Genomic DNA, 20600 nt, shown 5'->3' with positions numbered 1-20600 from the left:
TCTCGCGAGATTCTCCAGAAACAGGCGCCGGGGACCAGCATGGCGGACTCAGTGCTGGTGCTCAAGCGGGGTTCCTCCCGCTCCACGTGGCTGCGGGCCCGCAAGGCCCGGTCCCAGCTCATTCTCGGCCACCGGCCCCGCCGGCGGCTCAGGACTCTGCGTTGGTGCGGCCGAAGGCGGCTTCGGCGGCGGCTGCTGCATGCCCAGGCGGCCGGCGTGGACTGGCGGGAGGGCGGCTGCCTGGTGTCGCGCGCGGCGGCGCCCCGGAGGCCCAAGACCGCGGTCCCCAGGCCGGACCCCAGCCCAGACGTGGCCGCGGACCTGACCACGAGTTGTTCCGCCATCCTCTCCATCCCGCCAGTGCGGCCGGCCGGCCCGGGCCGTGCGTTGGTGCTGCTGCCGCTTGGGCAGGTGGGTCGCGCCGAGGGAGCCGGGCGGGCAGGGCGGGTGGAGGGGAGCCCCGGGAGCTGCCGACTGGCAGCTGCCGACTGGGAGAGACAGTATCCCTCTGCGGGTTCTCCGGCTGCAAGGCGGGCGCATTCCTCGGGCGGTGGTGCTGAGCAGAGGGTAACAAGGACCTCCCTAATTCTAGGTCTGCGGAGCTGGAGGGACTTAAAATAGAATAATAATTATAAGAATAGACCGCATTTACTGGGTGCTTTGGTATGCCGGGCCCTTAAGTGTTCTGAGTGTTTTGGGCGTATGAACTCCGTTAACACTACCAGCTCTCTATGGAGTCATTACCTCTAGGAATGTTTACAGAGAGGAAGAGTATAGCTTAGGTAACTTGGCAAAAAGTATACGTGGAGGCAGAGCCAACAGTCACATTCTGGCAGCCTGATCGCAGGGCCCCTGCTCTTCACCTGGACCTTGGTCTAAGCAGTCCCCCTCTATGCAGGAGGGAAGTAAAACCCTAAGAAAGGCAGAGGCTCTGCAGGCCTGGGCCTTTGTGAGGACAGAGAGCCGTGAGAACAGCAGAGCTGAGTTTGGGAGTCCCACTTGGGTCAGTGTTCACCAGCCTGTCCCGGAGTTCCTGTTGTGGCTCAGCGGTAACGAATCTAACTAGTATCATGAGAACAGGTTTGATCCCTGGCTTTGCTCAGTTGGTTAAGGATCCAGCACTGCCATGAGCTGAGGTTAAGTGGCAGTCTTGGCTAGGGTCCTTCATTGCTGTGGCTGTGGGTAGCCCAGCAGCTGCAGCTTGGATTTGACCCCTAGCTTGGGAACTTCCAAGTGCCTTGGGTGCAGCCCTAAAAAGAAAAACAAAAAGCAAAAACAGACTCTCTGTCCCTATAGCTGCCGTAGGATATGATCATAGGTTTAAAATGTTAATTAGTTAAAATACTCTGTTAGTTGGAGTTCCTATTGTGGCTCTTAACTGAACATAGTGTCCCTGAGGATGTGGGTTCCATCCCTGGCCTCTCTCAGTGGATTAAGGATCCAGTGTTGCCAGTAAGCTGCAGCTTAGGTTGCAGATTCGGCTTGGATCGGGCTTTACTGCGGCTGTGGTGTAAGCTGGCAGCTGCAGCTCCAATTTGACCCCAAGTCTGGGAACCTCCATATGCCCCAGATGTGGCCCTAAAAAGAAAAAAAAGATAGTTATACTATTAGTTAAAAATACTATGTCTAGATACTCGTATTGCAACAGAACAAAGGTTGGGGGGGAAAATGTTTACATGTAAGAATAACTTGATCCCCATGCTGTACAGCAGGGTGGGGGGGAATACTAGATAGTCACCTACAAGGTACTCTGTTACTAGAAATCAGCCGCCTTTTGATGTCTGCACAGCCAGTTAAGAACTTTGAAGTTTTTAGTCGTTAGTAACAGACTCTGTAACTTTCTTTCTCCCTTTCTTTTTTCTTTCCATCTAGAGCTTCATCTTTAGCGGGATCTGTCGTGTGACCTGCCTCTACGGTCAAGTGCAGGTGCTCGGTTTTAACATCAGCCAAGGCCAGCCCGCTCAGGACGTGTACTCCACCTATACCCACGCTCGCCTGACTGTCACCGCAGTTCACTACTCAGTGTCTGAGAAAAGCAAGAAGGAGATGAAAAGGGAAGCCCGGACTTTGCTCAAGTCTCATCTGAACCGAGGTAATGAAAAGAACTGAGTGATTTTCTGAGGATGTACCATATAATAAAGCTAATAATTGGGGGGGGGGGTCTTTTTGTCCTTTTTAGGGCCCCACCTGTGGCATGTGGAGGTTCCCAAGCTAGGGATCCAGTGGGAGCTGTAGCCGCCACCCTAGGCCACAGCCATAGCAGTGTGGGATCTGGGCCACGTCTGTGATCTACACCACAGCTCCTGGCAATGCTGGATCCTTAACCCGCTGAGCAAGGGCAGGGATCGAACCTGCATCCTCATGGATGCTAGCTGGTCTTGCTAACCGCTGAGCCATGATGGAAACTTCTAAAGCTCATAATTTTTAGATGTTTACTGTGACCTAGGCTTTGTATTCTTTCCTGTATTTATTTAAACCCTCGCCAGGGTCCTGAGAGAGAAACTATTGTTTTTTGTTTTTCTTTTAAGATGTTTATTTTTTCTATTAGAGTTGATTTACAGTGGAGAAACTATTGTTTTCACCATTTTACAGATGAGGAAAGTTGCCCGATGCCACAGGCTTTTATGTAGCAAACCTGGGGTGACTTCTCTACCCATGTGTTTTCCTGTTATGCAGTATGGCCCCCGAGAAAGGCTCTCAAACATAGTTCCTTTTCTCAAAAAGTTTGAATTTAGCAGAAGGGAGGGAAGTCCTAAATGGCATAGAGCTTAATGGAGTTCTGTTTTTTTTCATTGTTGTGTTTTTTTTTGTTTTTTTTTTGTCTTTTTGACTTTTCTAGGGCCGCTCCCGTGGCATATGGAGGTTCCCAGGCTAAGGGTCAAATCAGAGCTGTAGCTGCCGGCCTATGCCATGGCCACAGCAACGCCAGATCCGAGCTGTGTCTTCGATCTACACCACAGCCTACGTCAACGCTGGATCCTTCACCCACTGAGCGAGGCCAGGGATCGAACCCGCAACCTCAAGGTTCCTCGTCGGATTCGATAACCACTGCACCACGACGGGAGCTCTGCTCTATTTCTAAAGCAGCTTGTATTTCTCTTTACAGATGACAGACGCTGGTTGATGAAGAATTTCTCTCCTCTGTGTTCCGTTATGATGCTAGAACACCTGAAAACCTCCACTGTGAACTTCATAACCAGCCATCCAGGTTTATCTTACGTTTTCGTACAAGAGGTAGAACCAGTTTTCATTCAGAGTTTTGCTAATTACTTTCACCCAAACAGTCAGAGGCCCGTATAGGATGCTCCCTGGGAAGATCAGTCTGTCTGTGATACTGTGCTGTAAGTTGCCCTGAGTGTAATTCGTGTGTACAGTAAGAAGCAGCGTAGAAGGAGGTATCGTGATCATTGCCTCTGCTGCCGCCTTAGTTTCATTCCCCAGAGAAGGCCGTCACTCTCTGTTGTCGTTGGTTCCGTGCCTTTTGGCATTTTCTCAGGCGGTTGTCTTTATATCTTGATTTACGAAGTTCAGGCAGTATACATTTTCTCTGAACTCTAAATGAGTGATTTCATCGTATGTACACGTCCCCTCATCTCTTTCCGTGTCTCCAAATTTTTTTGCCCATATTGTTGGGCAAAAAACAGCCTAAAGTCAAGCCTGCTTCTGTGACTGTCACCCTTGAGCCAGTCGATTGTGTCTAGTCTCTAGGAACATCAGAGACACTGGGGTGAGGTGTGAGGACGGTTCAAGGACCAACACCAGGCTTTCTGGCCACACCACTGTGGTGCGAGGCGCTAGGGGCGCTGCCCGAGGAGATGGGTGTCTGTTAGCTTTCAGATGCCTCTTAGCCATTCTGCTGCAGGTGTCAGTGGGCAGTTGGGACATGTGAGTCGAGTTTGGAGAAAAGAGGCTGGGAGTGTAAATTTGGGAGCTTTCAGCAGAAGACAGTTCCAGAGCCCACGAGAGGGGGTAGAAGCACCGAGGACTTGCTACGGATAGAAATGAGAAGGGCCAGGGTCTGAGTCGGAGGCAGGCCCCAGCGATCTAGGTGAGGGAACAGCCAAGGCTGAGAAGGGGTGCTCAGGTGAACCCTGGTGGGGAGCAGGCGGGTGCCGTCAGGGCCTGGGAAGTACGGGAAGCACCCAGAGCTGCGGACAGTGAGAGGAGGCCAGAGGAGGGAGGCTGGGTGCAGGGCCAGTGTGGACAGGAGGGCTGTGCTTGGGTTGCTGAGGGGCAGCCCGAATGTTGGAGGGTCAGGAGCTGGGAAAGAGAGGAACTCGGAGGTTTAGTCCAAAGGGGTTTTGCTTTTAGAGAGTTTAGCTGTGAAGGGAAGGAAGAAGAAAGAAATGAACAGTGATTGGAGGAGTAGGTGTGAGCTAGAGAGTTTAGGTTTTTGTCAGGATGGATGGGAAACCTCGGGCCTGCACGGAGTGGGTGGCAGAGGTTGATAGGAGAGCACACGCTGATGGCACAGTAGAGATGGGGCGCCTGGAAGGCCTCCAGGGAGAGGTTCTGCTGCCGGTGGGGAGGGGTTGGCCTTAGGAGCAGAGGTAGGTCATTCACAGTGGCCAGAGGAAGTGCCCAGGACAGGGCCTGGGGCAAGGTGAAGCTCTCTCCTCAAACTGACGGTTTGCTGTTACTTTGTGAAATGGCTCTGGGTGATCCCTGGGTGGGGCCTAGGTAGGGGCGGAGGTTTGAAAGGAGAAGGTCTGGAATGAGGGCAGGATGAAGAATGGACCACTGTGATTATGGGGATGTAATCCAGAGGCTTGGTCGGGGCGTGGAGAAGGAAATGGAAACCCCGCCTTACCAAGTGAATGTCCCAAATGCCAGCGTCAAACACATCTTTTTTTTTTTTTTTCATTTATTTCCAGCTTCCCCCCCCCCCTCCCCCGGCCCGTGACCTCCTGAGCCACCACTGTTTATGTTCCTTCTGATTTTTCTTGGGTAACCTTCTCCAGGTGTGACTACACCTGGAGTGGTGTTCTCACATACGGCGGAGAGTGAACTTCAGATTATCTCTTTTTGCTTTTTAGGGCATATGGAGGTTCCCAGGCTAGGGTCTAATTGGAGCTATAGCTGCCGGCCTACGCCACAGCCACAGCAACACGGGATCCGAGCTGTATCTTCGACGGACCCCACAGCTCACAGCAACACCAGATCCTTAACCCACTGAGCAAGGACAGGGATCAAACCCACAACCTCATGGTTCCTGGTTGGATTCGTTTCTGCTGTGCCACAACGGGAACTCTTTTTTTTTTTTTTTAATTTATTATAATTATTATTATAAGCTGTTCTTATTTATCCTCCGTGATTGGTAGCGGAGCAGAGTGTAGAACTATAAGTTGAAAAAGGAGTTTTCCTCAGAACCTTGAAGGACTTGGCCCACTGTTTTCTAGAATGGAGCTGCTGCTAGGAATCCTCACGCCAGGCAGTCTCGCTCCTTCGACGGTGTCTTTATCCTCAGGGCTGATGAATCGCCTGAGGATGTGGTCTCGGCTGGGTCTCCCCCTGGTCCCCCCCCGGTCCTCCCTGCTGCCTCTCGCTCCTGCTGGGGTCCCGCTCTTCATGCCTGGGGCGGGGGACGGTCCTGTGATTTCCTGGTGCCTCTGCAGGAACACCTTTGGCCTTCGTGGCTCTGTCTTCCACATCCTTCCAGCTCTTGGTCTTTTTGCTCGATGTTTTTGGAGATGGTCCTAACTCTGCTGCAAACCACCAGCCTTATCTACAGCTGGGTCTGCGGGTGAATTTCTCTTGCGACCGTCACCGTTACTTTTGCATTTTCCCTGGTGTCTCCTGCAGAGGCAATGGCCGCTTGGAAGTGAGCGTCAGCTCTGAAAAGAGACGTGGACGACCTTAGGAAGGCAGTTGGCAAGACTTACGGAGGGGTCGGCTGTGGGGGGAGAGAGAGGGCGGGATCACGTGGACCTTGCCCAGCTCACAGCTTGCGAGGCGCACTCCTTTGGAACTGCAGGGCGGCGAGCGTCGGGTCTCGCCTCTCCTTGACGGGGCTTGTTCCTTTCAGGTCCCGCCTTTCCAGATTAACCTGGAGTATTTCACCTTGAGGTCTGTGGGGATCAGAAGAGAGAAGAAAAAAACCGGCCTTCGTTTGACTGAGAGCGCCTTTTCGGTCATGGAAGAGTTAGTCAGCGTTTCCTGCGGTGAGTGGCAGACACGGGTGGGTCGGTGTTTATCCCCTGGAGCCTCAGAGGATTCCGGTTTGCGAGCGGAGTCTGACGGGAAAAGGCTCATCCTCAGGCTCGTTGTCTGTTTCATCTCCAGAAGAGGTAGACGGCTGCCCCGTAATCCTGGTTTGTGGCTCGCAGGACGTAGGGAAGTCAACGTTTATTAGATACCTGATGAACCAGTTGTTAAATAGGTAAGAGTTGGTTTTTTTTTTTTTTTTGTCTTTTTGTCTGTTGTTGTTGTTGCTATTTCTTGGGCCGCTCCCGCGGCATATGGAGATTCCCAGGCTAGGGGTTGAATCGGAGCTGTAGCCACCGGCCTACGCCAGAGCCACAGCAATGCAGGATCCGAGCCGCATCTGCACAGCTCAGGGCAACGCCGGATCGTCAACCCACCAAGCGAGGGCAGGGATCGAACCTGCAACCTCATGGTTCCCAGTCGGACCCATCAACCACTGCACCACGACGGGAACACCCTTTTTTTTTTTTTTTTTAAACAGCTGTGGCTGTAGCATGTGGGAGTTCCCAGGCTGGGGTCGAATGGGAGCTGCAGAGAAAATAAAGATAAAATTTTAGGGGTTCCCTGGTGGCTCAGTGGGTTAAGGACCTGACTTGTCACTGCTGTGACATGGGTTCAGTCCTTGGCCTGGAAGCTTCTGCACGCCAAGGTCCCGGCCAAAATAGAAAAATAAGTAAAGTAAAGATAAAATTTGGAGTTCCTTTTGTGGCTCAGTGGAAACAAATCTGGCTGTAACTGTGAGGGCGTGGGTTCGATCCCTGAACTCACTCAGTGGGTTAAGGATCCGGGACTGCCACAAGCTACAGTGCATGTCACAGATGTGGCTCAGATCCAGTGTGGTTGTGGCTGTGGTGTAGACAGGCAGCTGTAGCTCCGATTCGACGCCTAGCCTGGGAAGCTCCATGTGCCACAGGTGCAGCCCTAAAAAGCAAAAGTAAATACATAAAAATTTTTAAAAAACATAAAATTTTAGGAAAGAGAAACTTGTATCCATATAAGTGGGCACCATGGCCAAGCCTGTATCCCATGTTCTCTTCACTGTTCTTTTTACGTTGGTTGTCATCTTGGCAACATTCCACCTGAGGCCACCTAGGGCGGATTAAGCCTGTGTATCACATAAAATCTTTATGATCTTATTTCTCCTCTGGACACAGTAAAACTGCCTAAGATTTTCTTTCTTTTCCATTGTCAGCATACCCTGCATTGACTATTTGGAATGTGATCTGGGACAGACAGAATTTACTCCTCCAGGTTGTGTTTCCTTACTTAATATTACAGAACCAGTTCTAGGTATGTATCACTTATTGTATGTTTCTTAAATGTTTTGCTTTTGTAAAATGCAGAAGTAATGATGTTTACAAAAAGCTCAAGAAAAGTGTAAAATATGGAAAAATGATCATCCCCCCCCCCCAGCAAATTCATGGTCTGCCCATAACTATTCCTCTAACCCACAAAAAACAAAAACAAAACCCAGTGGTACTTTTCTATGGCTCCATATTATTATTATTATTTTTAAAAATTATTTATTTATTTACTTTTTCTTTTTAGGGCCATACCTATGGCATATGGAGGTTCCCAGGCTAGGGGTTGAATCAGAGCTGTAGCCGCTGGCCTACACCACAGCTCATGGCAACGCCAGATCTTAACTCACTGAGTGAGGCCAGGGATTGAACCTGCGTCCTCATGGATACTGGTCAGATTAGTTTCCACTAAGCCATGATGGGAACGCCTCATCCTTTTTTTTTTTTTTTTTTTGGTCTTTTTGCCATTTCTTGGGCCGATCCTGCGGCATGTGGAGGTTCCTAGGCTAGGGGTCAAATTGGAGCTGTAGCCGCCGGCCTACGCCAGAGCTACAGCAACGCCAGATCCGAGCTGCATCTGCAACCTACACCACAGCTCACGTCAATGCCGGATCCTTTAACCCACTGAGCAAGGGCAGGGATCGAACCCGCAACCTCATGGTTCCTAGTCGGATTCTTTAACCACTGAGCCACGACGGGAACTCCCCCTCATTCATTTTTAAGTATAAATTAGGAACATACTTTTTACCTAATAATTAGCATCTTATATAACCATGCACAGTGATCTAAACCAAGAAATTGACATTGATATGATACTGTTAACTAATCTATAGATTTTATTTAGAATTCACCAATTATCCTACTAACGTTCTTTTAATGGTTCAGAATCAAAATCAGAATTCCATGCTTTCTGGGGAGGTGGGGGCACCTGTGTCTGGCACGTGGAAATTCCCAGGCCAGGTCCCTATTCTGGCCACCTCATTTATTTATTTATGTATTTATTTTTACTTTTTAGCGCCGCACCCGAGGCATATGGAAGTTCCCAGGCTAGGGGTCCAGTCGGAGCTACAGCTGCCACCCTACACCACAGCCACAGCCATGCAGAATCTGAGCTGCGTCTGCGACCTACACCACAGCTCACGGCAATGCCGGATCCTTAACCCATTGAGCAAGGCCAGGGATCGAACCTGTGACCTCATGGATACTAGTGGGATTTGTTTCCGTTGAGCCATGACAGGAACTCCCACTATTATATCTTTTCAGAGTTGGGAAATGTGAGTTCTGTGACTTTGTTTTTTTTCCAGGATTGTCTTGGCTTCCAGACTCTGCAATTCCGTATGAATCTGAATAGGCTTTTCCATTTCTGGGGAAAAGACTCGGGATTTTGATAGGGCTTGTGTTGAGTCTCTAGATTGAGTAGTCTTCCTGTCCATCCACACAGGATGTGGTCCCAATTTTTTAGATCTCCTATAATTTCTTTCTTTTTGATGATTTTTATTTTTTCCAACATAGTTGGTTTACAGTATTCTGTCAGTTTCTACTGTACAGCAAAGTGACCCCGTCATATATATGTGTATATATTTTTTTCTTTTTCTCGTATTATCCTCCATCATGTTCCATCACAAGTGACTAGGTATAGTTTCCTGTGCTGTACAGCAGGATCTCTTTGCTTATCCACTCCAAAGGCAATAGTTCACATCTATTAACCCCAGACTCCCAGTCCATCCCACTCCCTCTCCCTCCCCCTTGGCAACCACAAGTCTGTTCTCCAAGTCCGTAAGTTTTGTTTCTGTGGAAAGGTTCATTTGTACTGTATATTAGATTCCAGATATAAGTGATATCATATGGTATTTGTCTTTCTCTTTCTGACTGACTTCACTCAGTATGAGAGTCTTTAGTTCCATCCATGTTGCTGCAAATGGCATCATTTGTTGTTTTTTATGGCTGAGTAGTATTCCATTGTGTATATATACCACATCTTAATCCGTTCATCTGTCGATGGACATTTAGGTTGTTTCCATGTCTTAGCTATTGTGAATAGTGTTGCAGTGAACATACAGATGCATGTGTGTTTTTTCAAGGAACGTTTTGTCTGGATAGATGCCCGGGAGTGGGATTTGCTGGGTCCTATGGTCGTTCTGTGTTTAGTTTTCCGAGGTACCTCCATACTGTTTTCCATAGTGGTTGTACCAATTTATATTCCCACCAACAGTGCAGGGGGGTTCCCTTTCTCCACACCCCCTCCAGCATTTGTTATTTGTAGATGTGTTAATGAGGGCCATTCTGACTGGTGTGAGGTGGTACCTCATAGTAGTTTTGATTTGCATTTCCCTAATAATCAGGGATGTTGAGCTGTTGGCCATCTGTGTGTCTTCTTTGGAGAAATGTCTGTTCAAGTCTGTTCGTATGGAAGTTCCAGGCCAGGGATCCAGTCTGAGCCAGAGCTGTGACCTGTACCACAGCTGTAGCAATGCCAGATACTTAACCCACTGCACTATCAGGGAACTCCTATGTCTTGCTGTTTTTTTCAGAACCATGAGTTTGCACTGATCATTCTGATTCTAATCTGGCACCCTGGGGGTTCACTGTAGTTAACCTCTTTTATTTTTTTTTTTTTTTGCTTTTTAGGGCCATACCCAAGGGATATGGAGGTTTCCAGGCTAGGTGGAGTCGGAGCTGCAGCTGCCAGCCTACACCACAGCCACAGCAACACTGGATCTGTGCTGCGTCTGTGACCTACATCACAGCTCAGGGCAACACCGGCTCCTTAACCCACTGAGCGAGGCCAGAATTGAACCCGCAACCTCATGGTTTCTAGTCAGATTCGTTTCCGCTGTGCCACGACGGGAACTCCAACCTTCTCTTTCCATGCTGATAAGTTCCATCTCTGATCGTAAGAACTGTGGTTAACAGTGATTCTAGGCATATTTGCTCATTCCTTTTGTGTTGGTTCTGTCCCTCCATGATAAAAGCCACTCTCAGTTGTGGGCTGCCCGGAATGCCGGCCCCAGCCTTGAGGGGAGCCAGCCCAGCCCAGGTGGCCTCGTGCCAGCCAAACCCACCAAGGCCCTTGCCCTGCCGACAGCCTTGTACCCTCATCCTGGTTACCTTTCTGCCGCGGGTGCCGACCCTGGCCCCAGCCAGTGGGGACAGGAAGTGGCTTGGGAAACATCAGCTCTGGAGCTGGACCCCCTGGGTTCAAGCCCAGCTGATGGCTACTATCTGTGTCTGTAAAAATGGGGAAAGTAATGCTACCTGCTTACAGGGTGTTTCTGAAACCTAGAGACTGTATGTCGCATTCCTGGGTCACAGTAAGTGCTCTATTCCAGCGAGCAACTGCTGCTGCTATGATCGCTCTTTCATTAGCCTGTGAGCCCTACAAGGACAGGGGTATTTGTTCTGCTTACAGACATAGCCTAAGTGTCTAGGAAGATGCCCTAACTATCAGGAAGTGTTTGTTGAGTGCATGGCCACGTTGGCACATAATTGGGGTCAACTCTGTCGGTAAACGTGAGTGCGTCTTTGTACAAAGTTGGGAGCTTAGACTTGTGAAAGTGAGAGCACAGCTATTCCTAGTGTAGGGTGGTCCCAGATTTCCTAAGGAGCTTTGTCAGGGACAGTGACTGAAGCAAACCCTTGCCACCTTTTAAGTACTCATGGATTGGAGTTCCCGTTGTGGCTCAGTGGATATGAACCCGACTAGTATCCATGAGGATGTGGGTTTGATCCCTGGCCCTGCCCAGTGGGTTAAGGATCTGGTGTTGCCGTGAGCTGTGCTACGGGTCACAGAAATGGCTCAGATCCTGCGTTGCTGTGGCTGTGGTCTCGGCCGGCAGCTGCAGCTCCGATTCAAATCCTAGCCCGGGAACCTCCATATGCGGTAGGTGTGGCCCCTGAAATAAAAGACAGAAGCATAAATACATGAATAAATACTTGTGGATTGATGGGTCTCACCTTCATCTCCTCAGGCCCACCTTTCACTCACCAGAGGACACCACAGAAGATGGTGTATTACGGGAAGACTTCTTGTAAAGACAACTTCGAGAATTATATTGAGATAATCAAGTATGTGTTCAGCTCCTACAAGAGAGAGGCTCCGCTTATCGTCAACACGATGGGCTGGGTGGCAGGTAAGCCGGGGGCGGGGGCGGGGGGGTGGGGTGCTCATCCTACAGGGACAGCCAGTGGGAATCAGCCTGACTTTCAGGCGTTAATGATTAGTGCGGAAGCCTGGGTTTTAGGAGATTCCTTTTTTTTTTTCTTATTGAAATAGAGTTGGTTTATAATGCTCCTGCTAGGTTTTGCTGTATGATTCAGTTATATATTCAGGGTTGTTTTTTTTTTGCTTTTATGGCCGCACTCCCACAGCACATGGAGGTTCCCAGGCTAGGGGCTGAGTCAGAGTTGTAGCCGCTGGCCTATACCACAGCTACAGCCCTGTAGAATCTGAGCTGTGTCTGCGACCTACACCACAGCTTGTGGCAACACCAGATCCTTAACCCACCGTATATTCACTTGCATGTTCTTTTCTACTGTTGTTTATTACAAGATTCCCCCCGCACTTGTGGCCTGTGCATGTTTCAGACCAGGGATTGAACCCGAGCCACAGCAGCCACCTGAGCCACGCAGTGACAAAACTGGATCTACCAGGGAACGCTTCTTACAAGATACTGAGGAGTTCCCGTCGTGGCTCAGTGGAAACAGACCTGACTAGTATCCACACGGATGTGGGTTTGACCCCTGGCCTTGCTCAGTGGGTTAAGGATCTGGTGTGGCTGTGGTGTAGGCCGGCAGCTCCAGCTCCAGTTCCACCCCTGGCCTGGGAACGTCCATGTGCCGCAGGTGTGCCCACTCCCCAAGAAAGACATTGAGCACAGCTCCCTGTGCTGTAGAGTGGGACCTTGTCTTTTATCTGTTTTATATGTAGGCGTGTGAAAATACTGAGATTCTTCTCATCTGTGTCTTGGAAGCAGAGTTGCAGCTTCTTATAGGGGTGTGTCATTGTTTTGTGCCCTGACTGTGCTGCTGTCATCTCGTTCCTCGCAGACAAAGGTCTCTTGCTGCTCGTGGACCTGATCCGACTGTTGTCCCCGAGCCACGTCGTTCAGTTCAGCTCCAGCCGGAGTAAATACATGCCGAACCTCACCCCTGACTACGTGGACGACATGGACGGCTTGTACACAAAGAGCAAATCCAAAGTCAGAAACAGGGGTTTCCATCTGGCAGAGTTTGCCGAGCATTTGGAATTTGCTGATGAAGAAAAAGAGAGCCCGCTTGTGTTTCCCGGATACAAGCTGATGTCCGTTAAGTCAGAGTTTGTGTCTAGAAAAACCGAAAGAAATAGGTAAGGCAGCCACAGCCCGGCCGCAGAAGCAGGTGTCCTTCAGCTGAACGAGTCGTCTGTCCCCCTCACTTCCTCCGCAGGAAGACGTCCTCTGAGGCTTTCAGATCTCTGCCCCGGCTCCTGTGTGTGAAGGAGGTCCCTTGTTTCCACTGGGTCACCTTCCCGGGGGGAAGACCCAGAACTGGCCTTGGGGTCTGGTTGCCGGGGGCTTTGACTCCAGGGATTTCCTGTGGGTTTGCAGAAAGGCGGGGTCTGCACGTGCGGGGCCGTGTGGACAGGTGTATCCTGCCTCGAGTGGGAGGTGGGCCCGTGAGCCCAGAGCTCTGCTGACCTCGCTCCCGTTGGCTTTGCAGGGAATCCCATAACAAGATTCTTCGTGACTTGGCCGTGCTCGGTTACCTGGGCCAGCTGCAGCCCCCAGTGCCCAAACCACTTTGTCCCTTACATGGCCTGACACCCTATCAGGTAACTCAACTGTGGGGGGACCGCTTTACTTTCTTTACTTAATGAACACGTAGCGCCTTTCTGCCCACCGAGGGCATGCCTTTTTTCTCTTTGAGGGCCGCACCTGCAGCACATGGAGGTTCCCAGGCTAGGGGTTGAATCAGAGCTGCAGCATCCAGCCTTCGCCACAGCCACAGCAACATGGAATCCGAGCCGCGTCTGCGACCTTCACCGCAGGTCAAAGCAACGCTGTGGATCCAGCGCTCTAGATCCTTAACCCACTGGGCAAGGCTAGGGATCAAACCCACATCCTCGTAGATACTAGTTGCGTTCATTACCGCTGAGCCACAGTGGGAACTCCCCAAGTGCACGTCTAACCACTTTATAGCACGTCACTCGTTTTCTCCTCAGAGCAGCTCTGTGGCATTTATTTGGTGACTGTCCCCATTTGATAGACGGGAGGCTGAGTGATCCAGCATGTGTGGCAGTGCTGGCCCCAGACCCAGGCAGCCTAGCTCCAGAGTTGTGACCTTCACTGCTGCGCTGGCCGTGACTACTGCCATCCTGGTTAATGTTCTGCCGAATGCTGGAAGTGGCACCGGGATTACACCCAGGCAGCCCAGCTCCAGTGCTTGAGCTGAGGGCAACTTGGGCTGTCATTTGCGAACAGGACCAGACCTCACAGAGTGGCCCGGCGTCCCCAGCAGGGCTTGGTACCCAGAGCTCACTCTTAAAGAGTTTCATGTTATCATGAAAGTAGATTCTAAGGAGTTCCCATGTGGCACAGCAGGTTAAGGATCTGGCATTGCTGCCATTTCTGTGTGGGTTCAGTCCCTGGCCCAGGAACTTCCTCATGCCCCAGGCCCCCCCTTCCCCAAAGTAGGAGTTCCTGCTGTGGTGCAGGGAGATCAGGTGGCATCTCTCAGCGCTATGATGCAGGTTTGATCCCCAGCTCAGTACAGTGGGTTAAGGATCTAGTGTTGCCCCAACTGCGGCCTAGGTCACAACTGCAGCTTGCATCAGGGAATTCCCTGGCCCAGGAATTCCCTGAGCTTTGGGGCAGCTGAAAACAAAAAAGTAGATTCTAGCAGTAAAGTATTTACATCTTGGATCCCAAACTCTTACGAATTACTTCGGGGAGTTCCCACTGTGGCGCAGTGGGTTAGGTATTGTACTGCAGCAGCTCAGGTCACTGTGGGTGGCTCAGATTCAACCCCTGGCCCAGGAACTTCCATGTGCTGCAGGTGCGGCCATTAAAAAAAAAATTATTTTGGGCAGAAACCATAAGAGTAGGATTCTAGATGATGCAGGAATAGAAGAGAGAAACAGGCCGCATCTCCTAAACACTTCCTCTGCGCTATGCTGTCTCCTAAGCCTCTGCTGACCCTTCGCTCACTGAGGCCCTGTTATTATTCCCTGTTTCACTGATGGTGGAACCGAGGCCAAGGGCACTGAGTTAGTGTGCCCAGGGGCCACAGTAAAAGTTTGGGCTGGGCCAGGAGCCCCAGGCGGTCTGACTCCAGAGCTCAGAGCACTCAGCTCTGCCATGGTGCTCATCCATCCCTGATGGGGTTGGCTGGGTGCATGGTGCTCTTTTTTTTTGGGGGGGGGGCCTTTTAGGGCCGCACTCACGGCATATGGAAGTTCCCAGGCTAGGGATTGAATCGGAGCTGCAGCTGCCGACCAGCACCACAGCCACAGCCATGCCGGATGCGAGCCCACCTACACCAGAGCTCACGGGAATGCCAGATCCTCATTCCATTGAGCGATGCCAGGGATCAAACCTTCAACGTCATGGTTCTTGGTCGGATTCATTTCTACTGCATGAGGATAGGAACTCCGATTTTTCTTTTCTTTTTCTTTTTGTCTTTTTGCCGTTTCCAGGGCCATTCCTGTGGCATATGGAGGTTCCCAGCCTGGGGGTCTAATCGGAGCTGTAGCTGCCGGCCTACACCAGAGCCACACAGGATCCAAGCCGTGTCTGCGACCCACACCACAGCTCATGGCAACGCCGGATCCTTAACCCACTGAGCGAGGCCAGGGATCGAATCCACAGCCTCATGGTTCCTAGTTGGATTTGTTTCCACTGCACCACAATGGGAACTCCCAGATGCTTTTTGGTAGGCAGTTTGGCAGATAAAACCTTAGTCATCTTGTGAAAATTAAAATTGGAGTTCCCCTGCGGCACAGCAGGGTAAGGATCCGGGGTTGTCCCTGCAGCAGCTCGGGTCACTGCTGTGGCGTGGGTTCCAGCTCTGGCCTGGGAACTTTCACATGCCTCAGATGCGGCCAGAAAGGGAAAAGGGAAAAGTCGTCTTTTGAGTCGAATGAAAAGAGGGTGATGCGAGCCTATCTTCCAGGTCCCTTTCAATGCCGTTGCGCTGCGGGTTACTCACGCCGACGTGGCTCCTACCCACATACTGTACGCGGTGAACGCCAGCTGGGTCGGCCTTTGCAAGATCCTGGACGATGTCAGGGGTTATGCACACGGGCCCATCCTTCTGGCCCAGACGCCCATCTGTGATTGTCTGGGGTTTGGTGAGTCCGAGTTACAGATGCCTTTGTAAACATCCTGAAGGTGATCCACTTCTTGGGCTGTGGCTACCGGGTCCTGACCTTGTAGCTGTCACTTGGCCGGAGTGATCAGAGAGCTTCTCTGCCTTCTGTACGGTGGGCCTTGGGGGCTGGAGGGCAGGACGAGCAGCCCTTGTTCTGCTTCTCCTGGCAGCTCCTCTAAGTAGGGTTCCTCTGGGCCTGGCCACGGCCTCCTTGCTGGACGCGTTCTCTGTAGGCCAGTACCCACTGCGGGGGCTCAGAGGCCACTTGTGGGCTCACCTCCGTGCATCTCTCCAGTGCAGCGGCGTGTCGGGTGCCACGCCTCCATTGCCAGTGTGCTTGGCGGCACCTGAGCCTTAGGTCCAAACTGAGGTCACGGGTGTCCAGCCTCCTCCTCCCCAGTGGCCTCCCCAGATCTCCTCCTCCCGTCCCTGCACTGTCACTGTTTCCCAGACCATCAATGGCCCTTTCAAGATTTACTCTGGTGCTTGGGCCAGGCCCCTGGGGCCTCCTGGCACCCCTTGCCTTTGTCATCACATTCAGCCCGCTCGCAGGCCTGGTGCCTTCTGTTTTCAGAATGTCAGAGTCCCCCACCTCATCTCTTCTCACTGTACTCACCCCACTTCTGTCCTGGACCCGTGGGAAAGCCTCGTCTCTGGACTCCGTTCAGGGGTGACCTGGCACACACGTGATCTGGGCCCCCCTGGTGCTTTTCCCTTCACGCGGGTCCAGCCTTGGACCCGGCCCTGCCATGCCCAGCGGGTGTGGGTCCCTGCCCCCTTCGCCAAGCCTCCCTTTCCCGCTGAGGTCAGTACGCAGCAGGGTATAGTTCTGGAGTTGAAAGTCTTGCCTTCCAGGCCATTCTGCAGTTGTGGGTGGTGGGGAGGTTCGCCGTCGTCCAGCAGGGTGGGCTGTGTGCATGTCGTGTTGTGTGCCGTCCAGGAATCTGCAGAGGGGTTGACATGGAGAAGAGGCTTTACCACATACTCACACCTGTGCCCCCGGAGCAGCTGAGGCTCGTGAACTGTTTGCTGGTCGGAGCCATTTCCATTCCGCAGTGTGTCCTCAAGAGCCAGGTGAGCCCGGCTCCCAGGGCCGCCCCCGAGCCCGCTGGCCGTGCCCACAGTGGGCTGTGCGGACCCGATGCCGGGGCCAGAGTCCCGGGAGCAGGTTATTTCGGAGGCAAGCCAGGCACAGTGCGGTGTCCACGTGGCCTCCGAGGTCCAGGGCTGTGAATGGGCAGCACTCATGGTCAGGTGCCCCTGGGGTAGAGCCGTCATCGCAGCAGGGGGTCAAGGGTGAGAGGAGAGGGGGCACCCCAGGGTGGCCCTTCCTGAAGACCGTCCTCAGGGGCGCCCGGGGGAAGGTCACAGAGGGTCGTGTTGGCCAAGAGCATCTGTGTGACCCCAGACTGGGAAGGCAGCCAGTGTCCCCCCGTCACCTGCTGGTTTGAGAGAGAACCCCCACCCCCCATTCTCGTGCCATGTGATGTGTTTGTGGGGTTGAGTGGTGGGTGGGACCGAGGAGCCGGAGGATTTCACCCGGACTCTGGCCTTTAACGCTGCCTTCGGGGGGTGGGGGGGGGATAAGGAAACCGCAGGCTCTTCGTGGCCAGATTTGACGTGTTTCCACGTATTTGCTCTGTGTCTGCATTTCAGCGTGGGCTCGAAGGGACGATCCCTTACGTCACAACAGATTATAATTTTAAACTTCCTGGAGCATCAGAGAAAATTGGAGCAAGAGAAATCAAGGAAACACAGAGAGAGAAGGTGCACCCCAAACCTAAACTCTATCGAAACACACACTGACAGCGATGCCCCCACCTCGGCGAGGGACTTTTCCCCCAGGAGCTGGACTCCGCCTCCAGCCTGGCGGCAGCAGACTCACAAGATTCTGTGGCCCAAACGGCACTCTTACCGGCGGCCAGTCTTTCCTGCACAACTCATGGGTGTTTAGAGTACGTGAAAGCCTCTTTTTGAATCCAGGTGACCTGGAGATTCCCCCAGCCTTCTCTTTTACTCGTTAAAGGGACAAAGCAGCAGGGAAAAGTTTGAGCACCATTTTAAAACAGTTTTAAGAACGTGGTAGATTCCTCAAAAAGGTTTTCGAGGACCTGGTTGTTGGAATCTGGATAAGAATAGAAAAACTGAAGGAGTTCCCTGGTGGCCTGGTGGTTAAGGATCCGGTGTTGTCACTGCTGTGGCACAGGTTCAATCCCTGTCCTGCTAATTTCCACATGCCGCACATGTGGCCAAAAAAAAAAAAGTGCCCGTTGTGGCTCAGCGAGTTAACAACCCAATACAGTGACCGAGAGGATGCAGGTTCAATCCCTGGCCTCCATGGGTTAAGGATCCGGTGTTGTCATGGCCGTGGTGAAGGCCGGCAGCCACAGCTCTGATCTGACCCCTAGCCTGGGAACTTCCATATGCTGCAGGTGCGGCCCAAAAAAGACCAAGAAAAAAAAAATTGGGGAAACTGAGACTGCAGAAACGTACCGGGAAGGAGGCAGGCTGGCCAGCAGGTGGATCACATCACAGGATGTGGCGGCCACTGGGGCCTCACCAGGTGGGCACCCTTCCCTCCCCCACCCCTGCTCATTTGATGCCATGCACACGGGTCAAGGGTTCTGCTTGCATTTCACCTGTTAAATTTAATCAAGTTTCCATGGAGAAAAGGTTGATTCAAGAGCCTTTTAAAAAAAATCTGATGGTCTTGTGCTGAAAAAAATGCTCTCAAATCCAAGAAGCCTGTCCTGGGGCCTCTTTAAAACTACATCTGTCCTAACTGACTTCTGATCTGAGATTGAAAACATACGGTGGGCAGAGCCGGAAACCAGGCGGTCTGGAAGACTTAGGACTGGAAGGGGGGCCGTGCCCTTGGCTTTGGCGGGAGGACATGAACTCTGTGCCAGTGATGGTGCTGTCCTCCCAGAGACTCTGGGGAACAGTGGACGTCCTGTCTTCATCTTCTCCCTGGTGGTCAGGATTCTTTGCCCTCCAAGGTCGGAAGGGGTTTTGGTAAAAGCACAACCCGGTCAGATCGTGTCATTTCTGTGTTTAGGCCGGTGAGAGACTTCCTGAGGCAGCATCTCAGCTGGACCTGAAGGACCCTTAGGATGTGTGCATTTACATGTACGTTCATTTAAACTATTGATATTTGTCTAAAGTACTCTGGTGGCCTCTCCTCACCTCGTGGATGCTCTAGGGTTAGTTTTGATACCCTAGAGGCCATTTAAGATCTATTTATATCTCGGTTTATCTTGTACATGTTTCTCTATCGTGATCTCGCAGAGAATATTAACAGTCCATCAGCATTTTGCCTCCTTCCCTAGGTCCTGTGTCTTTACAAGAGAACTCACTGTAGGTCTTTAGCAGCACGTCTCAGGACGAATGAAAGTGGTGGCAGATCATGTGCATTTTCATTAAGCCCAGGCTTACCTGTGTCCTGTGTCCCGAGCCTTTAAGCTTCCCTGTCGTTAGTCTCCGTCAGTGAAGAAGATAAGCGTTGCCGCTAGAGGGAGCTGTCAGCCATTGGTCAGCTGGCCAGAGATGCTGGGGTCAGGCTCTGGGGTCAGCCTGGGGTGTGCCAGGCTGGGCAACCACCTTGGGTGTCTGCCCGTTTTACTCTCAGTGTCGATGGCCTGGGCCTCTTGTCGTTTCCACAGCCGGTGGTGGTTCAGGAGGGTAGTGAGAGTTAATCTCAACCAACAGTCTTAATCATGTCTGTGTGTGATTTTCAGAGCAGCACCTGCTCTTTCAAGAGAAAGGGCTCTATGTTGACTTGGAACACGGGACCGATTTTGTGCTTCTTTGAAGTCCATTCTCTAGATCTGTTTCTAGAACAGGCAGACATGAAAATGGAAGGAGTCTCCAGTTCTAGGGCTGATCTTATTTTTGGAACAGAGGTGGTTCCCTTGTCCCCATCTGTCCCCCGTCAGGCCCGGGGGCAGGAGCCAGGGTATCTGAGACCTCCATGTAGAACAGAAGACCTGAGGGAGGGGGCCGGGCGGTTGAACTGGGCCTTCGGCTGCCTTGCATTGTGATTTTTGAGAAATTAAAATCTGGAGTGGCCAGCTGAGGAGGCCCTGGCTAAGCCGAGGGAGCCATTGCCCCTACCAGGACCCCTGCCGGACAGGTGGTGTGAGGACCAAGTAACATGGGACATTTCAGTTGTCTGGCAGTTTTTGCCCTTAGGTTCCTATGTGGCTGTGTGGCTATGACAACAGGCTTTGATGTTAGCACTCTGAGTTCAAATCCTGGCTGGGCCACTGGCAAGCAGTAGAATTGGGGGGGGGGGTATTTAATCGGAGCCTGTTTCCTTCTTTAAGATGGGCAATAGCGCTTCCTTAGGGGACCCTGCTTGAGAAGGGCATGAGGCATATCTCTGGCAGGCGTGGGGGGTGCCTCTTCGCATGTGGCCTGTCTCTGGTTGGGTTGTGAATCCTGGAAGGCAGGTCCATGATGGTGTCCCTCGCAGTCAGGTCGGGTGGAAGCCGAAACAAAATGTTTGCATCGCTGACCATCTTCCCCGGCAGCCCCAAGGCAGGTTTGCGGACGCTGTTCCTCCTCCTGCTGCAGGTGCCGTTGAGGGCCTGGGCGGGTGGCTCTGTGGCGTCCAGTGAGATCCCCTTCCCAGGAGCTTTTCATAACCCCAATCATGCGACTGACGCACCCATGCAGGAAGTGACCCTGAAATCCCTCCCACGTAATCACTGTGATGCTGCGGCGCTGTCTCGTCTGGTATTTTTTTTT

The 20600-nt window shown here is 51.9% G+C and overlaps 1 protein-coding gene across 1 annotated transcript; it reads left to right on the top strand.

Moving 5' to 3' along the window:
• Positions 1 to 3: 3 nt before the first annotated feature.
• NOL9 (nucleolar protein 9) lies at positions 4 to 18102 on the top strand. Its single transcript, XM_047791287.1, has 12 exons — positions 4 to 411; positions 1873 to 2092; positions 3107 to 3234; positions 6026 to 6161; positions 6283 to 6379; positions 7397 to 7494; positions 11474 to 11635; positions 12552 to 12849; positions 13203 to 13314; positions 15654 to 15831; positions 16792 to 16925; positions 17508 to 18102. Exons 1-12 carry the CDS (start codon positions 40 to 42, stop codon positions 17655 to 17657), a joined length of 2085 nt encoding a protein of 694 aa, XP_047647243.1. The 5' UTR covers positions 4 to 39; the 3' UTR covers positions 17658 to 18102.
• The last annotated feature ends 2498 nt before the right edge of the window (positions 18103 to 20600 follow it).

The sequence above is a fragment of the Phacochoerus africanus genome, chromosome 8 (genome assembly GCF_016906955.1).
Source record: "Phacochoerus africanus isolate WHEZ1 chromosome 8, ROS_Pafr_v1, whole genome shotgun sequence".
Lineage (NCBI taxonomy): Eukaryota > Metazoa > Chordata > Mammalia > Artiodactyla > Suidae > Phacochoerus > Phacochoerus africanus.
This window is presented reverse-complemented; position numbering and strand designations above follow the sequence as displayed.